The 26956-nt window shown below is 40.3% G+C and overlaps 1 protein-coding gene across 1 annotated transcript; it reads left to right on the top strand.

The window, feature by feature from the left end:
* Positions 1-9663: 9663 nt before the first annotated feature.
* TMEM229A (transmembrane protein 229A) lies at positions 9664-12190 on the top strand. The gene has a single exon (XM_045495493.1). It carries the CDS (start codon positions 9717-9719, stop codon positions 11310-11312), a length of 1596 nt encoding a protein of 531 aa, XP_045351449.1. The 5' UTR covers positions 9664-9716; the 3' UTR covers positions 11313-12190.
* The last annotated feature ends 14766 nt before the right edge of the window (positions 12191-26956 follow it).

Here is a 26956-nt window from a genome sequence, read left to right as displayed (position 1 = left end):
ATAGAATAAATAATTACCCCAATCATGAGAGTGTATGTATATAAATGCAAACTACCATATATCTAATTTATCCAAACAGACCTGAATGCCCCATGTGCATTCTAGAATGGAAATGCCCAAGTACAATTCATTTTTCTTGCCAGTTCCTGTTGATTGAGGATGTCTTCCTGTATCATTCTGTGGAATGGGATTCAAAGGCAAAACTCTGGACTTACTAGAAAAACATGCTGCAATAATTATGTCTGCCATTTATGTGAGAGTAAGAAATGGTGGGAGGGCCATTTGTAGAAAGTAAAACACTGTGTAGAAAGTAACATGCTCTACACAGTCACTCTTGCTCCTTAAGTTTCCATATGTTTTTACCTTCCTTCTTCCTTTCTGCCCTCCTTCACCATAATTTTCTACAAAAAGACACCTAGGAAAGAGGGTTCCATGACAGAAGGATTTATGCAGCCTGGTAGTAAGGAAGAAAGGAGTGTTCCCCTCCCTAGCATTCCTTAGCAAGGGGAAAGGATGAAGAGATGGAACAAGAGCTTGTGGGAGCTCAGTTAGATATTTTTAGCTCTGGTCATTAAATTAAAATACGGAGGGATCAGTGAAATACACATGACCTAGTTCATATTAATATTACTATATTTTATTTATATGATCTAATCAATAAAGGTCAAGAATGTCCACACAGTAGCTCCTTTAAATCAATATCAGAATCCACAGAAGTTGAATGATCTCTTCTCTGTGTAAGTTTCTGTGCTAGGAGCTACAGAGATGCTGACAGTATTTGTAATTCAAATGAGTTTTCAATATGACAAAACATAGACATGAGACGTTTTGAAAATTCAGGGTAACAACAAAAGCAGTACATGATGAAATTGTTCAAGGTGATACATCAACAGCCAGAATACGTCAAGCAGATGAAGTCCAGCCCAGCTTGATAAAGGATACTAATATGAGCAGGCCTTGGAAAATGGATAGGGTTTACTGAAGTAGGAGGGGGTCTGATGAAGGTTACTGAAGATGAGTACAAGAAATAAGGGTGGGAAAGTAAATCACTATTTGATCTTGATGGTCAGGAAAAGGAACTTGGGTGTTCTGCTGTAAGTCAAGGAAATCTTTTGAAGGTTTTTGATTAGGGTAATGAAATCTTCAAAGTCGTGGTTTAGGATGGTTACACTGATAGCAATCTATTCAAGATAGATTGGAAGCGGATAGAGAAACTTATGCTGGGTACATCCGTTAACATGTTATTGGAATAGTCCTGGCTGAGGTGATAGTGGTCTGAACAAGGGTGATAGCACTGGAAATGCAAAGGAGATAATAAACTATAAAAATATTTTAAAAGAGATACTGGAGAATATGAACAGGCAGTATACAATAACTGCTGAGTATGGGGGCTGAAAGATATTAAGGAGTCAAGGTTAGTGTATTGGAAGAACAGGAAGATCCTAAAAGACAAACTTTTCCTAATTAGAGTCCGGTTTCCCTCCTGTGTGTGCAAATACATTCAGGCTTTTCTTCTGTCATAATTTGTATTATTCAGTTTTGTGGTCTGTATTTATTTATCTACCTCCCTTACTAGATGGTGAAATGCTTGAGCATAACGATCATCCTTTGGTTATGGCATAAGTGGCACAAAAGTGTGTGTATGTATACATACAATGATATCAAGGGATAGAGGACACAAGGGAGGGGAGGATCTGTTTCAGAGGGAGAGATGAGCGATGGAATTTTGCACATGGAGAGACAGAAGTAACAGTATATCGTTCAAAATAATACATTTGTTTTCTTTAATCATATTAGATTTTTTCAGAGGTATTTTTATCACTGTCCAATCAGTACAACCCCTCACATGCCACACCCCAAACATACATTCTCAACACCAAGATTCTACCATAAGGCCAACCTCCCACCAGCCATGACTTCCTAGTCCCATCAGAAGGAAATGTTTATTCTACAAAAGTATTCAGAGTTTCCAGCAAGGCTTCTGGTGGGCTATTTAGTAATAGCCAAAGTCTGAAAATGTGTATCATTTTGATTCTCCATTTGAACTTTAAGGTATGTAGTCTAGGTAAATAAATATGGCTATATGAAAAAGATAATTAAGGGAATGCTTGTCACATAGAAGCTCATATCAGCAAATTTTTTTGGAAACAACTTAACTAGCAAAAAAATGGGGATTAGCTAAACAAATTATGGGTCGTCTATACAAAGGAATCGGTTGTCATCATAACCTATGATGTAGCAGATTATCAAACAGAAAGATGCTCCCTAATCACCAATAGGTGACAAGGGCAAATTCCAAATTACAAAAGGAATGCATAATATAATCTCCTTGTGGTGATACTATCATATTGTTGAAAAGCTACATACCAAAATATTAACAGTGGTTATCTATGGGTTATGGTATCATGGGGGATGTGTATTTGTTTTACTTTCTACTTTTATTTATTTCTAATTTATTCAATAGGCAAGTATATCTTTTGTGGTAAGCTATACTTGAAACTTCAAGGGGGGCGGGGGGGCGCCTGGGTGGCGCAGTCGGTTAAGCGTCCGACTTCAGCCAGGTCACGATCTCACGGTCCGTGAGTTCCAGCCCCGCGTCAGGCTCTGGGCTGATGGCTCAGAGCCTGGAACCTGTTTCCGATTCTGTGTCTCCCTCTCTCTCTGCCCCTCCCCCGTTCATGCTCTGTCTCTCTCTGTCCCAAAAATAAAGAAACGTTGAAAAAAAAATTAAAAAAAAAAAAAAAGAAAAAAAAGAAACTTCAAGGGGGGGAGACTTTTCCATTTTCATTTTTTTTTTGTCCAAGGCATAGCACATAAGATATTGCACACTAAGTGCTCCATAACCGTTTGCTGAATGAGGAAAACTATAATTAGGTATATGTTTATATTTAGTTATTATAAACAAAATTTATATAGGATATAAATATAATAAATGTATATTCTCTAAAGCAAGAGTTGTGGCAGTGATAACCACAGAAGAAAGCAATATGTTACCAACATGACCACTCACAGAAGAAACACGGGTCAGGCAGAACAACTACAGTTAACGAAGAAAACCACTAGCTAGTCGCCAGGTGACGGGAAACAGAACCAGCATCCTTGCTAAGAAAGGCAATCAGTACACTGAGTTCTAGGAACTGCACCCTCCCCCGAAGGTCTAAGAAATCTAGGCTATTGGGCCATGGCACTGACTCAGGCCTCATTCATCTGTCTTCTGGAATTTAAGTGAAATTCCTGAGCCCTGATCAGGAGAGAGGAGTCATTTTGCTGAACTTCAATATCTAGAAATATGTACTAACAGCCCACAGGAATACATTTGCATTCCATATTTATTTTCCTGTTATTTGACTTCTATCTTTTTTTTTAATGTTTACTTATTTTGAGAGAGAGAGAGAGAGAGAGAGAGCAAGAGCAGGGGAGGGGCAGAGAGAGAGAGAGAGAGAGAGAGAGAGAGAGAGACTCTCAAGCAGGCTCCACTCTGCCAGCACAGAGCCTGATGTGGGGCTCAATCTGATGAACCACATGATCATGACCTAAGCCAAAATCAAGAATCGGGCGCTTAACCAACTGAACCTCCCAGGCTCTCCTCACCTACGTCTTCTATTCCACAGTAGACCAGCTAGCCACATTTGTACAAATAAATAGCCCTTTACTATTTTGTAAGGAAACCCAGAAGAAAGGCAGGGGAAATAAACAAGTAAATGTACTGAACAACAATAACAAAAAGATATGAAATGATCGTATAGACTAATGATTAAAATTAAATGCATGATAACCAAATGGATGGAGTGGCTGGGGAAGGGTTAGGGATTCTTAAATTAATGCCCACTAGAACTATAAACAGAATTGATCTTTTTTTTATTAAATCTGCTACTTCAACTCATTCAAGATGACTTTAATGTGAGAACATAAGAGATAACACAGTGTATTGCAAATGAGCTTTGATGTCAAGTGGAAATGACTGCATAGCTTTGCTTTTGATTTATTAGCTGAGACCTTGAGCAAATAATTTTTCTGAGCCTCAGAAAATATCTGTTAAAAAATAAGAGAACAGTTATATGAAATACTGATAATATATGTGAAGTACACAGCTAACATGTAGGTACCCGTTAAGTAGTACCCATTAACAGTGATGATCTCTCTTACCAATAAACCCTAACCAATGGACTTAAGTAGTATTATTCAAAATAAGCTGCTTCCTTTGAAAACACAATGGAATCGGGGCGCCTGGGTGGCGCAGTCAGTTAAGCGTCCGACTTCAGCCAGGTCACGATCTCGCGGTCCGTGAGTTCGAGCCCCGCGTCAGGCTCTGGGCTGATGGCTCAGAGCCTGGAGCCTGTTTCCGATTCTGTGTCTCCCTCTCTCTGCCCCTCCCCCGTTCATGCTCTGTCTCTCTCTGTCCCCCAAAAAATAAAAAATAAACGTTGAAAAAAAAAAACACAATGGAATTAACTGGGGAGGGGAAAATAGTCTCCTTGGGCATTCAAAGGGAGGCACTGGCAAGGAGGCAAAGATTACACAAAGGGAGTACTTCTGATTTGAATATTGCTCAAAGTGAAATTTTATTTTTTAAGCAAGCTTTCCCAAAACAACTTGTTACTGGTTGGGTTTTTCTATAAGCTTTATGAATTAAAAGAATCTATTCAAAGTCTGTTCCTTAAGAGCCCCACTCAGGAAAATCTCAGAAATAATCCTCAGCTGAGGCAGTTTCCTGGCAAAAACTAGGAGCTCTAAGAAATTTCTGGGACAGAAAAAAGTCCTGAAATTTAAATTGACAATATAAAAATACATAAAGGGCTGCCAGAAGGAGTTGTAAAAGAAAACTTTCCTGATATCAATATGACCCCCTATTAATCCGATTATCAGAAAGAGGAGAAAAAAGAGTACAGTTAAAAAGAATGAGTTTCATAAAGACACTCAATAGGAACAACAGGAAAGATTTCCCAGATGGTCCTCAGCAGTGGCATGGTCAAAAATTTACATGCTCGTATTTGACCTTTCTGTCCTTGTCAACGAGCACTGATAATCTGTTAGTTGCCTCCTGATGGTTCATTTGCTCTCCCAGATGTTTAAGGAACATATAAAAAGAATTCGTCAGGGATGCCTGGGTGGCTCAGTAAGTTAAGCATCTGACTCCTGATTTTGGCTCAGGTCATGATCTCACAGTCCTAGGATTGAGCTCCATGTCGGGCTCCATGCTGAGCGTGGAGGCTGCTTGAGATTCTCTCTCTCCCCTTCTCTCTCTGCCCCTCCCCAGCTCCCTCATGCTCTCTAAATGAATGAATGAATGAATGAATGAGCAAACATTTTTTTAAAGAATTCTTTAATTTGGGGCACCTGGGTGGCTCAGTCAGTTGAGCATCCAACTTTGGCTCAGGTCATGATCTCACAGCTTGTGAGTTCGAGCCCTGCATCGGGCTCTGTGCTGATAGCTCAGAACATGGAGCTTGCTTCGGGTTCTGTGTCTCCCTCTCTCTCTTCCCCTAACCCACTCACATTCTGTCTCTGTCTCTCTCAAAAATAAATAAACATTAAAAATTTTTAAAAAAAAAAGAATTCTTTAATTTAAAACTGTAGTATATAACAAAAGGAATTTAAAAAGAATATATGAAACTATAGCCATATGCATACAAAGAGTTTACACAGCTGTGTTTTTATCGAACTGTCAATCAACCTCTTTCCCTTCCTCTGCCCTCCACTGGGGATGAGCATCATTTTAGCTAAACTCAACGTCAGTCTCCTTCTTCATTACTTTTACTTGTCCTTACTCAAATTATTCTCCTCAAATGCCAACTGGTCCTTACCATTAGACTGTGCAAACCCAAAATCATATATCCCTCAAAGCTTATTATCTATATGGTCATGCCATTATTGTTTGATTGCCTTCATGAACATGACTTCCACTGTCTTCATCAACACAACTTTATTATTCTAGGAAGCTCTAGACCAGAGAGATAGAAGTTTATTATTTATTCTCAACATTTTTTGAAACTCTCACCTCAAAACACTCATCTTGCTATGTCCCCCAGTCCCAATATCATAATCATTACCCAATTCTAATCAAGCCCTTGTATTGAAAGACTCATCTTAATCCAAATCCAAAAATTTCATAAATAGTCCAACATTATCCTTCCTGCTCCAAGATGCTCTTAAATCTTTGTCAAGGAAGAAAGCTCCCTTACCATGGTAAGCAACAAACTCAGTTTTGCCTTAGCAACAGGTTATTTTGGTGGTATTTGTAGGGAGCCAGCATTCAGCAATTGCAAACCTTCTTGGATGGTGTCCTCTTTCTTAGTCTGATGATTATAGTATATAAGAGGGGTGTGTGCGTGTGTGTGTGTGTGTGTGTGTGTGTGTGTGTGTATAATTTGATCCATAGAAAGAAAGGTTTTTATATCTACTGTTAATGTGGCTGCTGCCTTTTACTGTTTCCTCTGTCATTACGCTCATACCTTACCCTATTGGACTTCCCTTAAGCTTTCTTCTAAATGCTGTGCTCTCCATGCACTTTCGTTTAGTTCTTCTGGTATGCAGTGAAATGTCTCAGGCATTCCATATATCTAAAAGACTACAATCAGGACCCTGTGGCCACTAGGCAACAATTCACTGAAGATTATCATAATCCTCCAAAGGGCCCTTCTCCTTATTCGCATATCTCCCCCTGGTCACAGGAACTACCGGGCTCCTGGGTCTGCACCTATTTGGAGCCAACCTCGACAGCCCAGTAAGGTTAGCGTTGGCTCCACATGAATTGTTACATCTCTACAGACATGGTTACTCAGACAGCTTCATAGTCCCTGAGGTCAAAGAAGACCGTTTTCCATGAAGAACAGTGTTTCAAAGCATTCTTTGAATGGCTGCTTTCTAACCTAAGGAATCTCAAACTGATGTTATTTTATTATAGATTCCTGTTCCATACTTTTAAACTCCCCTCATCCTCATTCCCACCAATTCCCAATAAGTTTCTGGGTTTACAGATGTATCTAATGTTTGCAGTAGCAAAGACCAACACAGAAATGCCTTTAGCATTTTATGATCATTTTGATGTGAGGATTGTAAATTATAAAATTATCGCGGATCATTAAAGCCGTACTACAGTTTTCCTTTTGGAAACCCAGCAATGAAGCATTTAAAACAAAAGAACAATGTGATGATAAAGCAGAAACAAAGATTGGTATCATTGGTGGGCTAACTTTTCAGAATGGTAAAATAATACTCATTTTTCAAAACGAGGCAATAAGTGGAAAGAATTAATGGCAATTTATACAATGAGCTTTCTTCTAGTCCTTTGTCTCGTGCCTTTTTAAAAAACTTTTCCTTTTATCCTTTTTTTCTACTTTTTTTTAAAAGTTAGTGTTTCATATATTTTGAAGTGTTGTAATGAAGGAGAGGCCATGACAAAAATATTTAAAAAAAAAACATAGAATAATTATAAGATATGTATGGTACACAAAACAGAAATTTTGTTAAGTGCTTAGGTTAAAAATACAGAAACTGGGGGCGCCTGGGCGGCGCAGTCAGTTAAGCGTCCGACTTCAGCCAGGTCACGATCTCGTGGTCCGTGAGTTCGAGCCCCGCGTCAGGCTCTGGGCTGATGGCTCGGAGCCTGGAGCCTGTTTCCGATTCTGTGTCTCCCTCTCTCTCTGCCCCTCCCCCGTTCATGCTCTGTCTCTCTCTGTCCCAAAAATAAATAATAAAAAAAAAAAAACGTTGAAAATAAATAAATGAACATTTAAAAAAAAAATACAGAAACTGAAGATCTAATTTTTTTGTTTAATCCAAAAGATTTTCCTACATTCCCTAGGATGAATGAGACTGAAATATAGAATTAGACCTTTGAAGGTTTCCCTTGCATCTTTAAGAAAAATTAGAAGAAATATGGGGTGCCTGGGTGGCTCAGCCATTAAGTGACCAACTTGGTTTTCGCTCAGGTCACCATCTCACAGTTCATGAGTTCGAGCCCTTTATCGGGCTCTGTGCTGACAGTGCAGAGCCTGCTTGCGATTCTCTTGTCTCTCTCTCTCTCTCTCTGCCCCTCCCAGCTCACTCTCTCTCTTTCTCAAAAATAAAGTTTTGTAAAACATAAAAATTAGAATAAATAGATGACCTGAGCCCTTGAAGTTTAATTGACTATTAGAAAACAATTCTAGTATAGTAAATCAGTGTATGCATGTTTGAATGGCTATATTTATGCTATCATCCCTTGCTGGAGTAGCAATTATGCATTTGTTTTTAGTATCTGATAAGTTAGGCCCAGGATTGGGTTTTTATAGTAAAATAATAACTCAAAGAAATGTATTTGTCGGTATGTATAATAGCCCCCCCTCCTTAGCCATAGGGGATACATTCCAAGACCCCCAGTGGATGTCTGAACATATACTCCATAGTATTGAGTATATATACTATATATACTGTTTTTTCCTGTACATACTTACCTATGATAAAGTTTAATTTATAAATTAAGCACAGTAGGAGATTAACAACAATAATATAATTGAACGATTATAACATTATACTATAATAAAAGCTACGTGAATGTGGTTTCTCTCCCTCAAAATATCTTATTGTACCATACTCCCTCTTCTCCTGATGATGTGAGATGATAAAATGCCGGTGTGATGGGAGGGAGGGAGGAGAATGACATAATGTTAGGCTACTACTGACCTTCTGGTGATATGTCAGAAGGGACATCATCTGCTTCTGGACCCTGGAAAGCAAAATTGCACATAAGGGGAAACTGCGGTACAACTAGCCGATCATAAGTAGTTATTATTAATAATAATCATAAGTAGGCTTTACACAGATATGATAGATTTGTTAATAATATATTTTTTAGTCTATTTATTTTGAGAGAGAGAGAGAGCACAAGCGAGGGAGGGGCAGACAGGGAGAGAAAGACAGAGAATCCCAAGCAGGCTCCCGGATGTCAGTGCAGAGCCCAATGAGGGGCTCGATCTCACAAACCGTGAGATCATGACCTGAGGTGAAATCAAGAGTCAGCCGCTTCACCAACTGAGCCATCCAGGAGCCCTGTGACATGTATGATAGATTATTGTCATATCAACTAGATTATACACTTGTTGGAGAGTACATCTCACAACCTTCTATTTTCCCAGTGTGTTTAGCATCTTGTATATAGTAAGTGCTCATGAAGATGTTTAAATTTGAACTCTGCTTTTTAACAACATTATTATTTCTCTCATGGTACTTGCTCAGTCACTTGGGCAACTAACCTTATCTCTGGTTTTTCGGCTGGTTTGTTGAGCCTGCTACCTGAGACTTGTCCCTCGGGTTTGTTGAGCCTGTCCCTGGCATGACAGTTTCCACCCACTCGTGTTTATTCTTTGTGGCTGGGTCACAGCTGGCTTTGAATTAGAACATTAAATATACAGCACCACAGTTTGGTCTCAGGCCCGGCCTCTGGTTTGTGGCACTAGGCCATTGGCCTCTGCCAGCCAGGCCCTGGCCCCGGTTTCCGCGATATAGGGAGTGCCCATCAGCTCGCGGTCACACCTGTTAGGTGTTTCTCCGCTCCTGCCTCCCCCCGAGCAAACGCCTCCTGCACCACTGGGGACCTGGGTGCAGAGCGCGGGGGAAGGGGGCGGAGAAGCAGGGCCCGGCCTTCTCCTCCTGCGGACCCCACGGGATCTGCTCGGAGGGTGGAGCGGGGAGGGGGCACTGCGAGGCGGGAGAGGTTGAGACAGGCGGAGAGGGGCATGGGGAGGGCCCGTGGAAGGGGTGTCACTGCTCGCTTCACGCTTCAAGAGGCTGCAGCAGAGGCGGCGGGGCTGAGCCGCGGAGGAGACGGGGTTTGTAGCAGCCTCCGCATTTCTCCTTGCAGCCCCAGCGCCACCGCCCCTCGCCGGGCCGCGGCGCGCGTTAGGCCGCGCAAAGTGAGCGCGGGCGCCGGCCGGCTGCACCTCACCCGGGACCGGAGGGCAGGGCGCGGTGGGGCCGCGGCGGGGGTACTGCGCGAGTCGGGCGGCCCGCGCGTCTCCGGAGCGCACCAGCTGCGGCTGCCACCGGGCCGCGGCCGGGACGGAGCACCCTGCGCGCCCCCCGGGGGCCGGCAGCGGCCGGGAGGCGCCGCGGGGCTCGGCTCCTCCGCCCCGCAGCTCCGCGCACCCTGCAGCGGCGGCGGCGGCGGCGACGGCGCGGGCTCGGGCGCCCGGGCACCCTCCGAGCCCATGGCGGGCAGCGATGCGGGCGGCGAGGGTCGGGCGCGCAGAAGCGGCGCCGCGCGGCGTCCGGGGGCCCCCGGCGGGCGGGGAGGCGAGGCTGCCGCCAGCAACCCGGGGCCGCTGTCCACTGCTGAAGCGCCGGCGGACGGCGCTGCGCTGCCCGCCTGGATGCGCCTCTACTTCTACGGGATGCACGGGATCACCCTGGACGTGCTCGTGTCCGCGGTTCGGCGCTTCGCTAGCAGCCCGGACCTCCGGATGCTGGGCTTCTCCTCGCCCTACCGCTGCCTGCTGCACTCGCTCACCCACTTCGCTCTGGAGAAGGTCTACCTGCAGCAGCGGCGCTGCCCCAGCGCCTTCCTCTTCAATTTTCTCCTCTACCCCTCGGCCCACGTGGCGCTGCAGACCCTGGCGGGCCAGGCGCTGCTGCTCGGCCTGCGCAGCGGACCGCGGGGTGCGGCGGCGCCGGGGACACTGGACCTAGCGCTGCAGTATGTGCTGGCTCTCTACCACTGCCATGTGTTCCTGAAGCGCTTCCTGCGCTTGCGGTACCGGCGGCAGCCAGAGCAGCGGCAGCAGCCGCAGCATCGGCCCGGCGCGCCCCCCGCCCCTCTGGGCGCCCAGGCCCCTGTGGTTGCAGGTGGCCGGAGGCGACTACCCCGAGACACTCGGGGCGTCGGAGGAGCCTCCGGTCAGGGGCTGCCGGACCTGCTCCGCTTTCTTTTCTTCGGAATGCACGGCTTTTTGGATGAGATCTTCTTCACTTTCTTCTTTAACTTACTGGGGCAGGGAGACGGGGCCACCAGCGGCCACACGTCGCTCTGGTCCTTCTTTATTTATGGCAGCTGCAGTTTTTTGGTGGAAAAGCTCTACTTCCACCTGCACTGCAGTCGTGGCTGGAGCGCTTGGAAGCGGGTGCCGATCTACGTGATCGTCGTCTATGTGTGGGAGTTGTCCTGGGGTCTGGGACTCCGCATGTGCGGTGCTTGTTCCTGGGACTATTCTCACTACCCGCTCAATTTCATGGGCCTCATCACCCTGATGTATTTACCTGGTTGGATATTTCTTAGTGTGTACCAGGACCTACTCTCCAACGTGTTGTGGCGGGTGCAGTACCTACCGACCAAATGAGACAAAACAAAACAAAACAAAAGTCACCGGATTCCCACGAAGCAATTCGATTTACTTTCACACGTTTAAAACGGAGTGGGTTTTTTTAGCCTTTTAATTTTTGTACGTTTTACTAAATTCTTACAATAGGTTTTATTGGACCCTTTAGTTTTTATGACACTTTGGAACCTATGCATAATAATACAATATTTCAAAATACTGCTCAAGACATAAAGTGCTTGTCAATATTGAAAACCCCTTACAAGCCCAAGCAGTAAAACCATTATACCTTAACTTCAGAACCTGTAGTATGTTCACTTTTGGGGGCGTAGGTGGGTGATAACTACTAATTTTTTTTTTTTTTTAAGTGAGGAGGTTATTCAGATCAGAAATCAGTGATCTTTACAAGATTTGGCGAAATTTTCTGATTTAATGGTTTGTTTACTTTCTTTTTAATCCAATTTCATTTTAATTCCTTGCCATACTTACCAATCCCTGCTGAAACTCAGTATCTTGTACTTCTAAAACTACAGTTAATAGCTCTTAAAGTGCCTCCCTCTAGTACACAAGTGAAAAAGAAACTGATAAATGTGAAAACACATCCTATGGATACGTTTTTAAACTCAGACAGGTGACACTGTGTTAAGATATTTGATCTCCATCCTGGAAATGATTGTTTTCCAATGTGGATTAGCCTTAAATGCCAAGTGTGTTAACATTGATTAGATTTTATGTTATCTATGGCTGTAAATTTTTGTTGTAAAATGTTTACCTTGTATGCCCAAAGTCCAAGCAAAGTTATACCACTCAATAGTGTTCTAACCCTAAGGACTTTTGCTACATGGAGCTTCAAGACTAGAAACGATTCCTTGGAATAAAATGAACCTAAATGTTCATTATACTTGCCTTTGGCCTAATTGTTTACCGTGACCACAGATACGTGTTTTCAGTGTACTTCTGCCACGGCTCACTTGTAAACATCTTTCTTTTTGCTTCTGGGCCCACAGAGTTTTGGGGCCAAACCGTGATATGGTAATGTGCATTATAAATCCGTGATAGCTTTATGGTGACTCGTTATTAATGTCTGGAAGCTCTAAAGTTAAATGAGATGATAAAAACCATTTTAAGAAATCATGTCTAATCGATTAATAATGTACTTTAAAATTGTTTGTTGTTTTTATTATAGTGAGAAAAGACAAGTAGAATTGAGCGTGGCTCAGCGAAGGATGACTAATACCTTCTCAGTTTTTATTACAAAGGTAATTAGAAAAACTTACAGTGTGTACAAATGAATAGTTTCTGCTTCAAACTATTAGCTCATCTGTACTATGAAAGGGGCTTATTTCTGTTTCCAGAAAATGTTTGCTATGGTAGTAAAAACGAATATGTATTTAGATGGTTTTCAGGAATAATTTTGAGAATGTTATTTTTTAATCCATTCTCTGAGGTTGCAAGGTAACTTATAAGCAATGCAAGATAATCAACCCTACCTGTGAAATGGATCGTGTCACACTGAATATTTTAGCTGGTCAAAGTTGAAGAGCAGCTATTGAAAGTAAGCTAAGTGTTTGCAGAAAGTAAAAGCGTCAGCTTATGACACTTGGCCATAAAGGGTTTCTGAAAGCCTTGGCGTGGACAAAGTGTTAAGTATGGACACTAAAGTTAGTCAGAAACTGAGCAAAATATTTGTAATACAAATGTGACACACACACCGGAATCTGAGTGAAGTGTGGCACCACTCCACACCACACATTCCCGTGAATGTTTAACCACATCCTTGGCTTCTAGAATACTTGTTAAATGTACAGGTTTGCACTCATATCCTCTCCTGCACTCTACTGCTCCTCATCCCTGCTTTCCTGCTTACCAGCATTCTTGGGGTAAGAAATCTGTCAAGAGGTGAGAAAGAAAGCCTGTTAATCCTATTTTAAAAATTTTTTTTGTGTTTTATTTTATATTTGAGAAAGAAAGAGACAGAGCATCGGCAGGGGAAGGGCAGAGAGATGGAGACAGAATCTGAAGTAGGTTCCAGGCTCCACGCTGTCAGCACAGAGCCTGACATGGGGCTCGAACTCATGAACCTCTAGGTCATGACCCAAGCTGAAGTTGGATGTGTAGCCGACTGAGCCACCCAGGCACCCCATGTTAATCCTCTTTTAAAGAAAAGGTCAAGGTTTCCATTCATTCAGTTCATTCAAGAAATAGTTATTGTGCACCCACTATTTGCAAAGCATTTGTCTATATTCTGCAGATACAGCAATAACCCAACACAGACAAAATCTCTGTCCTTATGAATCTCAAGCTTAGTGCTTTGATAAATTTGAGGCTATACTTCTTTGCAAGGCTACTGTTTTAGTACGAGGCAATGAGAGGCAGTGGCTAGGAGGGTTCCCATCAGGCCTATCCCTGGAATATCAATCCATCATCTCTAAAACAAAAGCCCATTAACAGCCCCTCGGCTAGTTCTACAAAGACTTCATTCATATGTATTCAGGAAGTGATTATTCTGACTATTAACTCAGCACCTTGCTGTAGGGCATCTCATTACATGTTTACTCAATTTCTTAATTGACATTTTGCTGTAACTGAAACTTCAAAGAAAAAACAGGGAAAGAACCATCACATCAATCAATTCTGTTAACTTATTAGCAGTTCAGCTATAGAAGTGACAGGTCAATATAATAGTATTTAAGTAACACCACCTGCCAAGATGTTGTTGCTCTATTATATATATAAAATCTGAAGTAAATATATGTATATATCCATGTATATATCTTAAATGAATATATATCACATATACATCTTAAGTAGATATATATAATCTGAAGTAAATATATATAGTTTTAAGTAAGATATATATAATCGTAAGTAAATGTGTACCCATATATAAAATAATACATACATATAAAATATTATATACATCTTAAGTGTAGATTTATATACATATATATGTATACACACACACACACACACACACACACACACACACACACGTACTTAAACCTCTAGCAAACCTCCTCTTACAAATGAAGACCATGAAACTTCCAAACCTTTTGGAAGGGTCTTCCAAACTCCAAATGAAGACCCTGAAACTCCAAACTGCAGAGTTTAAGTAACTGCCCAAGTCAAACATACAGCTATTGAATATTTAGACTTGAATCCAAGTACACCGTACTCCAGCATCTGTTCGTAACAGCAACACTGTCATGCCTCTTTCTACGGACCCCTCGGATTTTGGATCTTCTGTGGATTTCACCTTACAATTTGTATCGCTCTTCCCTTCCACTAACAGGTGCAGGGGAAGACGCATCAAAGCCAGGCACCAGTAACAAATCCGCTTTTTCATGTTGCCCTTTTATTCCCTGGAAAATAACAATGGAGCGAATACCAAGATGCATAACTGAAAATCAGCCTAGTTCTAATCCTCAGATGATAGTCTTTATATTCAAGCAGCACTCTGAAATGAGTTCTTTATTTGAAGTCAGATAATCTTGATATAAGAATACTACACCAAAAGACATAATATCTTATACCACAAGCTAGGAAAAACACATACAATTACTGCTACATATTTAACATAGAGTTCTGAATGAGCATCACTGTAAGAGCTAAACAGCCCAACAATTAAAATTCAATTTTTTTGCAGAGACATTTATTCTGAGTTCAGTTAAACACCTTAGCATCTATTAAGTCCTTAACAGAAAACATGGGGGGAAAGTGACAAGTATGGTTTTTGCCCCATATTTAACTTCCACAGCCCTGAAATTTTCTTCTAAAAGTGCTTTAAATTTTAAGTCAATTCTATCTAGGCACTGAATCTAAAGAGAGAAATAGAACCTTTTACATTTTTCATGTTAACAATGAACATAGAAGTTTCTAGGTTCTGTAAAGACTCCAATAACATTGATAATCCATTTCAACATTTCAGACATTTCAATGACTCAGTGTACTTAACTTTGAACATTATCAATGTTTGACATTTCATGTTTCAACTCAGCAAAACACAGCTTAGAAAAGTATGACCTGTCCTTTGTTGTTTAAGAAACACTTCTAGTTGTTAATTCTATCCTTTTGAAAAAATAATTTTTCTGTACTGTTTTGAAATAGACTCCATTAACGTAATGGACCTGGTTCTGTTTAAGTGCGAGAGTGAAGAATTTTGGTAGACTGTTCTGGTTCTTTTCCCACTTCCCAAATACATTTAAAAATCAATATACTTGGAAAGGAAGTTATGCTCCAGACTTGGAGTGATAAATCATTGTATCGTAATATCTGAAAGCATTTTAATAAAATCAATTTTTGTTTATATTAAAAGGCATTAAAAAGACGTTACCTTTTAAATTAATTTTAAATATACTATCTCCAATATATTTTCCAACATTGCTTAATGGAACTAAGCTCCTTTACTGAAGGAAAGTAAGAAGAAACACTCTTCCCCTCCCTCCATCAAACACATGCCTCAGTTTATGCTGAAGGAAAAGATGGTTTCTGTTGTGTTGCCAGTTTTGTTTTTTTTTTTTTTCCTATTCTTAGACTTGGTACCAGAGGAACCAACAAAAACAGCAACTGTTTGTGTGGACCTCTATTCACTAGAATTGGCCCCATTCTGATTTTTAACATTGAAGCATGAAGCTGTCACATAGGCAGTGGCTTTCCAGACACTAGCACCCCAAATTATAAATTAACCTGGGATGAGTATAGAGAAGTTTTTCCCTAGAGTTTTTTTTCTCTTAATACAAAGATAATATAAACACGAAGACTTTTTTCCCTCAATTTTTAAATTTCTCTGCAGAAATGGTCAATTCTTAGACAATCGTTAGAGAGAAAGAGAGGGTGAGAGTAAGGGAATGATCTTTGGCTTACAGAAAGATTTTATTTTCATCTTTTAACAATTCCATTAGAATCAAAACATCACATGGACCAACTTTCCCATTTAGAAAAAGTGTATCTTTATCATGATTAAGGAGAATCAAGGGTTGAAAGAAACCATAAGGGTTAATAACATCCAGCCTTCCATCCGAGGCAGGAATTTCTGACAACATCTCTGACAGATGGTTTCTCAACTCAGCTTGGACTATTCAAGGCAGTATTAATTATGTTTTTCATGCAAAGACCGAATACGGGGTAAGCTGTCAACAGCTGAGCTGATAAACCTCACTGTCTATCAGTGAAGGAACAAGGCTTTTCAAAGCTTTCAGGAGCTATAGATCACTCATCCTGCTGATGTATTGCAATGAAACATTTTATAAGACTATTTTCTCATCATTAAAAAATAATCAATGTTTCATTCTTTCATCGTGATACATATGGTCTTATATCTTTTCTAATGATGCTTCCTTCACAGAGTCTAAGCAGCTGGGCTTTGAGAACTTTGACAGTAATTGACATTACTTCAGAAAAAGAAGAAACAAAGAAACATTGCCTTCAGGTAGAGGAGTAGAAGATTAAATAGTAAGGGACCCTGCTTGGTTCACTGGAGTCTCAATCTGGTTGGACCCAGAAAAAGTCTTGTCTTTGGTTGTTGCTCAGGATGTCAACTGGTAGGGACATCCAGGGAGTTTCCTGGTAGCTTCCTCTGACTGACCTAAACAGCTGCATTAAGAAAGGAATTGAGGGAGTCCTGGGTGGTTTAGTCGGTTAAGCATCTGACTTTGGCTCAGGCCATGATCTCGTAGTTTGTGGGTTCAAGTCCTGCGACAGGCTCTGTACTGACAGCTCAGAGCCTGGAGCCTGCTTCAGATTCTGTGTCTTCCTCTCTCTCTGCCCTTGCTGACTCATGCTTTCTCTCTCTCTCTCTCTCTCTCTCTCTCTCTCTCTCAAAAATAAATAAATATTTAAAAAATTAAAAATAAATAAAAAGAAAGAAACTGAGGGGCCAAAGGAGTCACAGAAGCAAGTAGCTAGTCAGGAAGGATGAAAGATGTCATAGATCAACTGTCCCAATCAAAAAAAGAGAATTATATATTAAAGAGAGAACTAGCCCCACTTTTGATGGGATACCAACAGGCATTTATATTACATCTGAGATCTTTTATTAACATACTATTAATATCCATGATAAAAATTGAGCTAGTCTCACAGGATCTCAGATTCAGAACTTTAAGTATTTGAAAAGTAGTTGTTGTTGGAGAAAAATAACATTGAGAAGAATATGCAGAAAGTTTACATCATAGTAGTTATTTCCACTAACTTTTATGAACCAAAGTTGAGTGAAATATGCTCTTGTACATTTCTGAAGGAGAACTATTTTGGTCTTAACCTTTTATTAGAAACAATGAACGGACAGGGCGATAAAATAAATGAAAACGTTCCCTCAGGTACATTGGAGCAAGTACTCAGATCCCAAGGACTTAAAAGCAAGCATTTAACAAAATCTATCATTGCACTTACTCGTAATGATGATATTTTCAACAAACAAAACAAGATGGAAACAAAAGAATAAAAAAGACAGAAATAGAAGATACAGTGGAAGGGATAGAGAGCCCATGGATTATTTTTCTATGGCTAAAGTAATTTAGATTATAAACAGTATTCTTAGTCTTTATATCATGCACAATTTGAATTACAAAGAAAAAGCTAAGCTTGTGAAATACCACGTGCCGTAGGTAAGGTAAGATCGAGTACCAAAGGGTACCCTTTATTGCGTTAATAATGATTCAACAAAATTTCTGAATTGATTTTGTGTGCATGTGTAGTGATATTATTGGACATGCTATAAGAATTTCAATAATGTGCTTTTGGAGTGTCTACCCATGGGATAGGTAAACAGTCTACAACTTACTAAAATCTGAAATCATAGAACTTCAAATTTCGAGGAGAGAACTAAAAGTCATCTAATTCAACTCCCAAACAATAGAATAATTCCTTCTAAATCATCTTTTACAGGTGTCCTTCCACTGTATTCTTGCTCATATCCAGTGATAGAGATTATTGTACTTACTCAGATCTCCCAGGCCAATCCATTTCTTCGTTCTGTAGTTTTAGTTGCTGGAAAGTTCTTAACAATAAAACACACATGTCATTTTCACACATTTTTCCAATTTGTCATTCATAGAAGAGGACCAAAGGTTTGAAGAAAGTTCCCAGATGTGTTTTAATGGTTTTACTCCAGGCTAAATATCCAAAATCTTTCAGCAATAGATAATAAAGTACACAATTGGGAAATTATTACCTATTTTGATCAGGACACTTTATTTCTGCAAATGGGAACAACATTAAACACTGTTAGCTTTTTTAGCAGCTCAGACCACTTTATTGTTCCAACTTTATTTTCATGTATCTAAATACCCTAAATCTCTTTCCCGTAAACTGCCATTTGGCCAGTGATCCCTTTATGCACCTGCACATTCGTATAAAAATAATTGGCATGGATCTGTGCTATTCCCGAACACCATGATTTGTCTTAAAGGTGAGTGAGAAAGAAATGAAGGCAAATAGGGTAAAGACCAGAAAATCTACCATTGAATTCGCTCTTCATTTTCTTCATTCTTTCTATGTTCCTACTCTTCTTTCAAGAGCAGGCATATGTTATTCTTCATGTTTTCTCCCCACCTAGCAAAGAACCTAGCACAGAGCAGGTGCTCAGATTTTGTTGGTGTGATGATGAACTTATCTGAATTCTCATGCCAGACAATTCAATAGTGGCAACAGGAATCAGGAATGTGCCAGGTGGCAACTGGGATTTCAACAGGACATTAATTTATGGAACATACACAAGACTTACCATGTGCCTAGAAAAAAGGTAGGAATTGCTTAATGTCTCAATTTTTCCCTCTTCTATTCAGCAACTACTTTTGTCAAGTGCAGAACTCAGGTGGTTCTTTATAAGAGGCTTTAGCTACATTATAGATTTTTAAAACTTATAGGCTGTTCAGAGAACATAAGTTTGAAATGTTCTTTTGGAAATACGAATTAAAACAACTGATGTGCACATGAACTCACGGGCAGTATATGTATTAATGCAGGACACTTCCCTAAAGACTGATGTGCTCAATTTGCAGCTTATTGATGTCTCTCGATTTTCACTGTTTTTGACAATGACCTTCTGGATTTTGGCAACTTTTGAATGAAAATAAAAAGTAAAATTCAGGAGTGCCTGGGTGGCTTAGTCGGTTAAGCACCCGATTCTTGGTTTAGGCTCAGATCATGATCTCAGTTCATGGGATCAAACCCCGTGTTGGGTTCGCCACTGGCAGCGTGGATCCTGCTTAAGATTCTCTCTCTCCCTTTCACTGCCCCTCCCCCCCCCTTATGTTTTCTCCCTCTCTCTCAAAAATAAATAAATAAATAAATAAATAAATAAATTCAAAATTAGTAATATTTAGAAAATTGCTGCTAGTGGCAGGTGGTAAACATCTATGTTTTATTATCTTTGTATCTGATTCACTTCTTGCTATATTTCCAACTCCAAATATTATTGGCAGATTGTCAGTCAGGGTTCTTCAGAGAAACAGAGCCAATAGGAGATCTATATCTAGATAAATAGATATAGATAGATGATAGATAGATAGATAGATAGACAAAGAGGTTTATTATAAGAATTGGATCACACAGTTATGGAGGCTGACAAGTCCTGAGACCTGCAGGGTGAGTCTGCTGGCTGGATACCCAGCACAGGCAATATTACAGGTTCTAGTTTGAACCCAAAGGCCTAAGAACCACGAGAATCAATAGTATAGTTTCAGTTCAAGACTGACACGCTTAAGATCCAGGAAGAGCTGATGCTTCAATTTGAGTCTGAAGACAAGAAAATACCAATGTTCCAGCTAGAAAGCCGTGAGGCAAGAAGAATTTCCTCTTATTTAGAGAAGGTCAGTCTTTTTGTTCTATTCAGGCCTTCAACTGATTGGATGAGGCCCAACCACATTAGGAAGGACAATCTGCTTTACCCCGTCTATTGATTTAAATATTAAATTCATCCCCAAACACCCTCACTGAAATGCTCAGAATACTTGACCAGATACCCAGGCATCCTTGGCTCAGTCAAGCTGACACATAAAATTAACTATCATACAGATCAAAATATTTGGACCAAAGGATTAAAAATGAGCATAAGGAAAATTGAGGAGAATTCATTCATTCACCTATTCAACAAATACTTAAATGTGTATTGTGTTAAAAGGTAAATAAGACATAGATAATTCTCTTTCTTATGGAGCAAAGAATACAGATTTGAAAACAAAAGTTTGTGTTACAGAAAGATGCTGTTGGAGGAAATAACAGGGAAGCCACCTGGACTGGAAAGCATAGTGGGGAGACTCTAGGAAGAGGGTCTAGGATGCTCAAAGTCCTGGCAAAAGTGAGTATCAGAACACCGAGTAACTCAAAACCCATGGAATCTGGATTAGGAGAATAGTAGAGGGGTGAGTGAGGGCTGACGTCAGAAAGGTGGGCAGAAGGCAGGTCTGGAAACCTTGTGGGTACACTAGAGGAGGGGGACCATTTCCTGAGGGTATTGACAAGTTACTTAGAGGATTTAAGCAGACAAAGAACTGATCCACTCTGCATTTTTGAATGAAAACCAAGAGAGGACAAGATGAAAGGTAGAAAAACCCAGTTATGAGGCTGTAATATAAAAACAGTGAGGGGTATATGGTGGGCTGCGCCAGGACTGATGGTGGAGATGGATTTACATGCATAAATCTGAGAGACATTGAAGAGGCTCAACAGAGTGTGGTGATAGGATGGTTGTGCAGGTAGAGGGAGAGGTACGGATGCAGTTGGCCGTGAAGTGAGTGTAGACTCAGAGCCTTGAGGACGTCTGAAAGCCAGTGTAAAGAAGAAACCTTCAAGAGATGGGGGGACAAATGGTCAGATAGGCAGGAGAGCCAAAGAATGGGGTCTGGCCAACAACAGAAGAGAGAAGGAGAAGGAGGATATGTTTAGTATCCAACTCCACTTGAAATTAAAGCAAATGAAAAACAGAATCAATGACCATTGTATTCCAAGATATTCAGGATGGGGGAGTATAGGCAGGGATAGGAGGATGTTCAACTGAAATATACTGAGTGCAGCTTGGGAAAATGATGACAATGGCATATGTGACTTGTCTTAAAAGTGGCTATAAAGTAGAGGGAAAGGACTGGCCTGTAGCCAAAGAGGGGTAAGGGCTCAAGGAACAATTTTTATCTTCTAAATTGGGATGTTTTTGCATATATAAAATGTTGGTGGGAAGGAACCAGGACAGAGATTGAAGGTACAAAAGAGGAAAGGCATATAAGGTCTTATTACAGCATGATTAGGAATAATTGATAACTACCAACCTTGATGAGAGCTCACCATTTGTTTTCTTTTTTTTTTAATTTTTTTTAATGTTTATGTATTTGTGAGAGAGAGACAGACAGACAGAGTGTGAGTGGGGGAGGAGCAGAGAGAGAGGGAGACACAGAATCTGAAGCAGGCTCCAGGCTTTGAGCTGTCAGCACAGAGCCCGACGCGGGGCTTAAACTCATGAACCGTGAGATCATGACCTGAGCAGAAGTCAGATGCTTAACCGACTGAGCCACCCAGGCTTCCCTCACCATTTGTTTTCTAAGCACGACATGTATCAGTTTGTTTAATTTCCACAGCAAGCCAATCATAGGTACTGTAATAATCTGCATTTTTACATATGCTATTACTGGCACATGCAGGAGTTAAACATCTTGCCTGAGGCCGCGGTCAGTAGAGCCAGGATTTGGACCCAGGCAGTCTGGATCCCAAGCTGCATTCTCTAAAAACCTACCTAGGTAAGTGGAGGAAAACGGAGGAGGTGAAGGAAAAGGGACAGGTAGAGAAGGAAAAAGAACCCAGATTGGCACTACACGAAATGTACCTGCTGCCCAATTTATGCAATACAATAAAGAACCCAGAGAAAGCATCTGAAACCAGTTCTACTCAAAGAGAATTCAAATGCTTGTCTATTGATTAACTTTTGTAATTTTGATTCAGTTGTGTACTCGTTCATTCAGTAAAAATTTATTGAGTATCTACTATAGAAAGGGCACTGAGAATGCTCTGGTATTAAAAAACCAAGCAAGTCTGACATGGATCCTCCCCTTGATAGCCCTACCTTATTGTATTTGCCAGCTCTGGCTGCCATAACAAAACACCATAGACTGGTTGGCTTAAACAACAGAAGAAATTCACTTTCTCTGTTCTGGAGGCTAGAAGTCCAGCAGGATTGGTTTCTAGTGAGAGGTCTCTTCCTGGCTTGCAAATAGCTGCCTTCTCACTGTGTCCTCACGTGCCAGAGAGAGAGCAAGGACTCTGTTGTCTCTTTTTATAAGGACACTAATCCTTTCAAGATGGGGTCCTAACCTTATGACCACATTTAAGTTTAATTACCTCCCTGAAGGCCCTATTTCCAGATATAGTTACATGGGGGGTTAGGGCTTCAACATATTAACTTAAAATTGGGGGGGGGGTCGATAAATCCAGTCCATGGCATATATTCTCTCTTAATTCCCACAATGACCCTGTATGGTGGTGGTTGTTGTTATTACTATTATTATTAATCTACAGCTCATAGATGAAATCATTGAAATCTATCTGCCACCCAGCTACTCAGGAACAGGAATGAAACTCCATTTCAGCATTTTTTTAAGCACAACATCAGTCTCTTAGAAAGTCCAAGGCAGTATGACTTTTCGGGGGGCGGGGGGAAGACTCTGAAAAAAGGACGATCTTGTTTGCTTAATCCCTCCATAGTTACGTAAACCAATCATCACTGGTTTTTATTCTCTCTAGAGATAAGTTCTATTTTGTCCATGCCTAATCTTAACCTTTCTTAGTATTTATACACAGATTTCTAAGTGAGCACCTCCCCATTTTTATTTTTTTTCTCCAGAGTCTACTTGCTACCCAGAAAATTAGCTGTCTGGAAACATTGGATCGCAGACACTGTGTCTCCAGGACTTTCTGCAAGTTGACACAGAGGCTTTAAAGGGCAATGCTACTCAGAGCCAATTCACTTAATTTCATACAATATATTTTAAGATTGGTGTTTAAAATAGTTGACCAATGGTATTCGAGAGTACAAAATCAGTTTTCAATGTATTACAACTTTTGCTGGGTAATCACATTTCCATTAAGTCTATAGGGTGTTCATTTCCATTTCAGAAACATGAATTCCTAATATTATTTCTAGATGATCTATAAATACCTCCAGATATGCTTGCCAACGTGATGCTTTGCTTTTGATGGCATAAAATCGAAAACATAAATAACAAGGTATTTTGTTTTTTTTAGCCAAAGGAAAGAATGTTTTTTAATCCAGAAACTCATATATTACTTTGGAAGCTGCGTGCAAATCAGGCAATTTAGACACAATATCAGAAGGAAAGGTGATCTCCTAGGGAACTGTTTGCAGCTTAAATGTTCAGTATGTTCTTTCTTCAATTAAAGCACAGTACAGTAAGGGGACACATCCTCTGAGTCACCCTTGGTGTTGAAAGTTATCAGCCTTCCCAAAACACTAGAAATAGTCTGAGTGAAAACTTCTCGTTGAGGCAGCTAGGTGGAATCTTCGCGGATAAATAAATTCCAGATTTTTAAACTTTACAACACAAATCATATTTTGGAGCTAATATGTTTAATTTAATGGTAAGAAATTCTGTCAAGGGTCAACTTACTGCCCCCAAATCATTTCAGGAGGTCAATAGAAACTTCTCAAAATGGAAAAGGTCAGCGCTTGAAGTGAGCTATTCAAAATGGCCTTTCTACAAAACCACTTTCTTTTCCAATACCAAACTTTCTTGAATAGGCGCATTCACTAAAGCAGATAAATGTTGATAAATAATTTGATAGTCAACTCTACTCTGTAACAGTGCGGGCCAACAGAACATTTGTTTTGTGTTTTGGCCTCTCACAAAATACACTTGGGAAAAGGTTGCCCTAAATATATCAACTAACAGTCAGCCTATGCCATGGTTCACTCTGATCATCTTACTGTTGGTAACTCTGCAAGAAAAGCATGGCTTTTGCCCGCGATTTCAATAGTATTCAAACAGCGTCTCAAAATTTAGGAGTGGCTTGGATTCCTCCTTCTTGCATACCTTATGTGCAGTGAGGGCTCAAGAAAGTCAAGAAACTCCTCTGAACTTGTCATTTGCATTAATTCCTTTCTATTCCCTCAGCCTCCAGAGGGAACAGGAATGAATGTACTATAAGAATCTTCTACATTATCTTCCTAACCCCAGTGTCCATACCGCTCAATATCTACACTGAAAGGGCTAAACTTAGAGGACAATATCAGGAGCTACATCTTCCCATTATAGACCCAATACCTGCAGTTGACTTTCAGCAAAGCTATATCATCCATCATATTAAATTATTTTTTGTTATTGTTTTATGGTTTGCTTTATATTAATGTATAGATGTGTTTCAGTTTTATAGTTGTGTTGAGCTATAAACACAAGGTATCATCCTTATTTTATGTTTATTCATTATTTAATATCCATGATAATTTTTTCTTCTCTTTTGTGGGAATTTCTGTAAGTTTCTTTCATGTAAGTGTCAGCAATACACTTCTGCAATTTCCAGTCTTCATACACTGTTTTTTGGAAGAGCTTGGTGCTTTAAATTGTGGCTTTATCTAAACAAAACTGTCACACAAAACAGGCAGTGGTTTCAGGTGGAGATACAGCTGCATGTCTGACCTGAGCTTAGCATTATAGAAGCTCTTCTTACCACTGCATTTCTTATGCTCCTTATGAACCTTGGAGGACACTAGGAAAGAATAAAAGAATGAAAAAAATAAACTGTATAAGCTTGAAATTAAAGCAAAATCCTCTGTATCAACTTATCGTAAAGCTCTTAGGAAACCAAAACGTTGAAATTCAAATATAAGATTTCGTGCATTAGAAGGAAAGGAGTGTAAGTGCAAGTTTCACTTATCAGTGGGTGTATGGGACTAGAGTGAAAGGAGAAGGTGTGAAGAAAGCCCATCAATGTTCGGAAACAATAGGATGTCCTTCCCTATATCTGATGGTGCTTTTTTAGAGTCCCATAATCTCCTAATCTCTTTTTGTTGTTGTTGTTGATATTTTCATTTTTCTTTCTTTCTTTCTTCCTTCCTTCTTCTTCTTCTTTTTTTTTTTTTTTTTTTTTTTTTTTTGGTATACATCAGTAGTTTATCACATTTTTTTTTTAATTTAAATCCAAGTTAGTTAACATATAGTGTAATAATGATTTCAGGAATAGAATCTAGTGATTCACCACTTACATGTAACACCCAGTACTCATCCCAACAAGTGCCCCCCTTAATGCCCTTCACCCATTTAGCCCATCCCCCTACCCAATACCCTTATTCTCTTTCTTTTTAAAGGCTTTCCTCTGTTGTTGGCCATCTATTCTCCCTGCCCCCTTCTCCCTCTTAGGTGTTGTCTGTAGAATTTACTCAGCTAGATATGGTACCAAACACTTGGGCCCCACTGTGATCAGTTACTGTTTGATTAACGAATGACCCTCTCCTGTGGGGTCAGTCCCTATTGGCATCCAGATAAATGAAGGTTTAGATTAATCTTGTCTTTTTGTGCTCAGTCCTCCTTGAATTCTTCCTTTATTGAGCAAATAAATGGTGATACAAAATTTGTGCAGGGAGATTGTGTAGGTAAATTGTAAATTGAGCATGTAAGTGTGTAAACTCTTCAATTCACTTCCCTTTAAAAACTGGCTTCGAATTAGAGAGGGAGACTTAATTTTTTTTTCACTTTATTTATTAGAGAAAAAGTGAGATAGAGGGTGTGAGCTAGAGGGGAGAGGGGCAGAGGGAGAGAGAGAGAATCCCAAGCTGGCTTCATGCTGAAGGCAGAGCCCAAAGCAGGGCTTGATCCCATGAGCCTGGGATCATGACCTGGGCTGAAATCAAGAGTCTGCTGTTCAGTTGACTGAGCCAGGAACCCCTAGAGAGGAAGATTTAGCTATGATTTATCAGGGATGAAAAATTATTCCATAAACCACACTAACCAAGAGCATTAGCCTTTGCTGTGGCTTCTCTGTTGTGTAGGAGGCAGTACTTTTCTCTTTCCTCCCCATTGTCCCCACCACCCATGGGCCACATCTAACTTAATTCCAATGCCCAGAGGCCCTTCTTAATAGATACTTTTTAATATTGAAGAAGACCAAAGCGGGAGGCATCACAAACCCAGACTTTAGCCTCTACTACAAAGCTGTCATCATCAAGACAGCATGGTATTGGCACAAAAACAGACACATAGACCAATGGAATAGAATAGAGACTCCAGAATTGGACCCACAAAAGTATGGCCAACTAATCTTTGACAAAGCAGGAAAGAATATCCAATGGAAAAAAGACAGTCTCTTTAACAAATGGTGCTGGGAGAACTGGACAGCAACATGCAGAAGGTTGAAACTAGACCACTTTCTTACACCATTCACAAAAATAAACTCAAAATGGATAAAGGACCTGAATGTGAGACGGGAAACCATCAAAACCCTAGAGGCAAAAGCAGGAAAAAATCTCTCTGACCTCAGCCACAGCAAGTTCTTACTTGACACATCTCCAAAGGCAAGGGAATTAAAAGCAAAAATGAACTATTGGGACCTCATGAAGATAAAAAGCTTCTGCACGGCAAAGGAAACAATCAACAAAACTAAAAATCAACCAACGGAATGGGAAAAGATATTTGCAAATGACATATCAGACAAAGGGCTAGTATCCAAAA

This window comes from Leopardus geoffroyi, chromosome A2 (assembly GCF_018350155.1).
Source record: "Leopardus geoffroyi isolate Oge1 chromosome A2, O.geoffroyi_Oge1_pat1.0, whole genome shotgun sequence".
Taxonomy (NCBI): Eukaryota; Metazoa; Chordata; class Mammalia; order Carnivora; family Felidae; genus Leopardus; species Leopardus geoffroyi.
The sequence above is the reverse complement of the archived record's forward strand: the minus strand, read 5'-3'. Positions and strand labels throughout refer to the sequence as shown.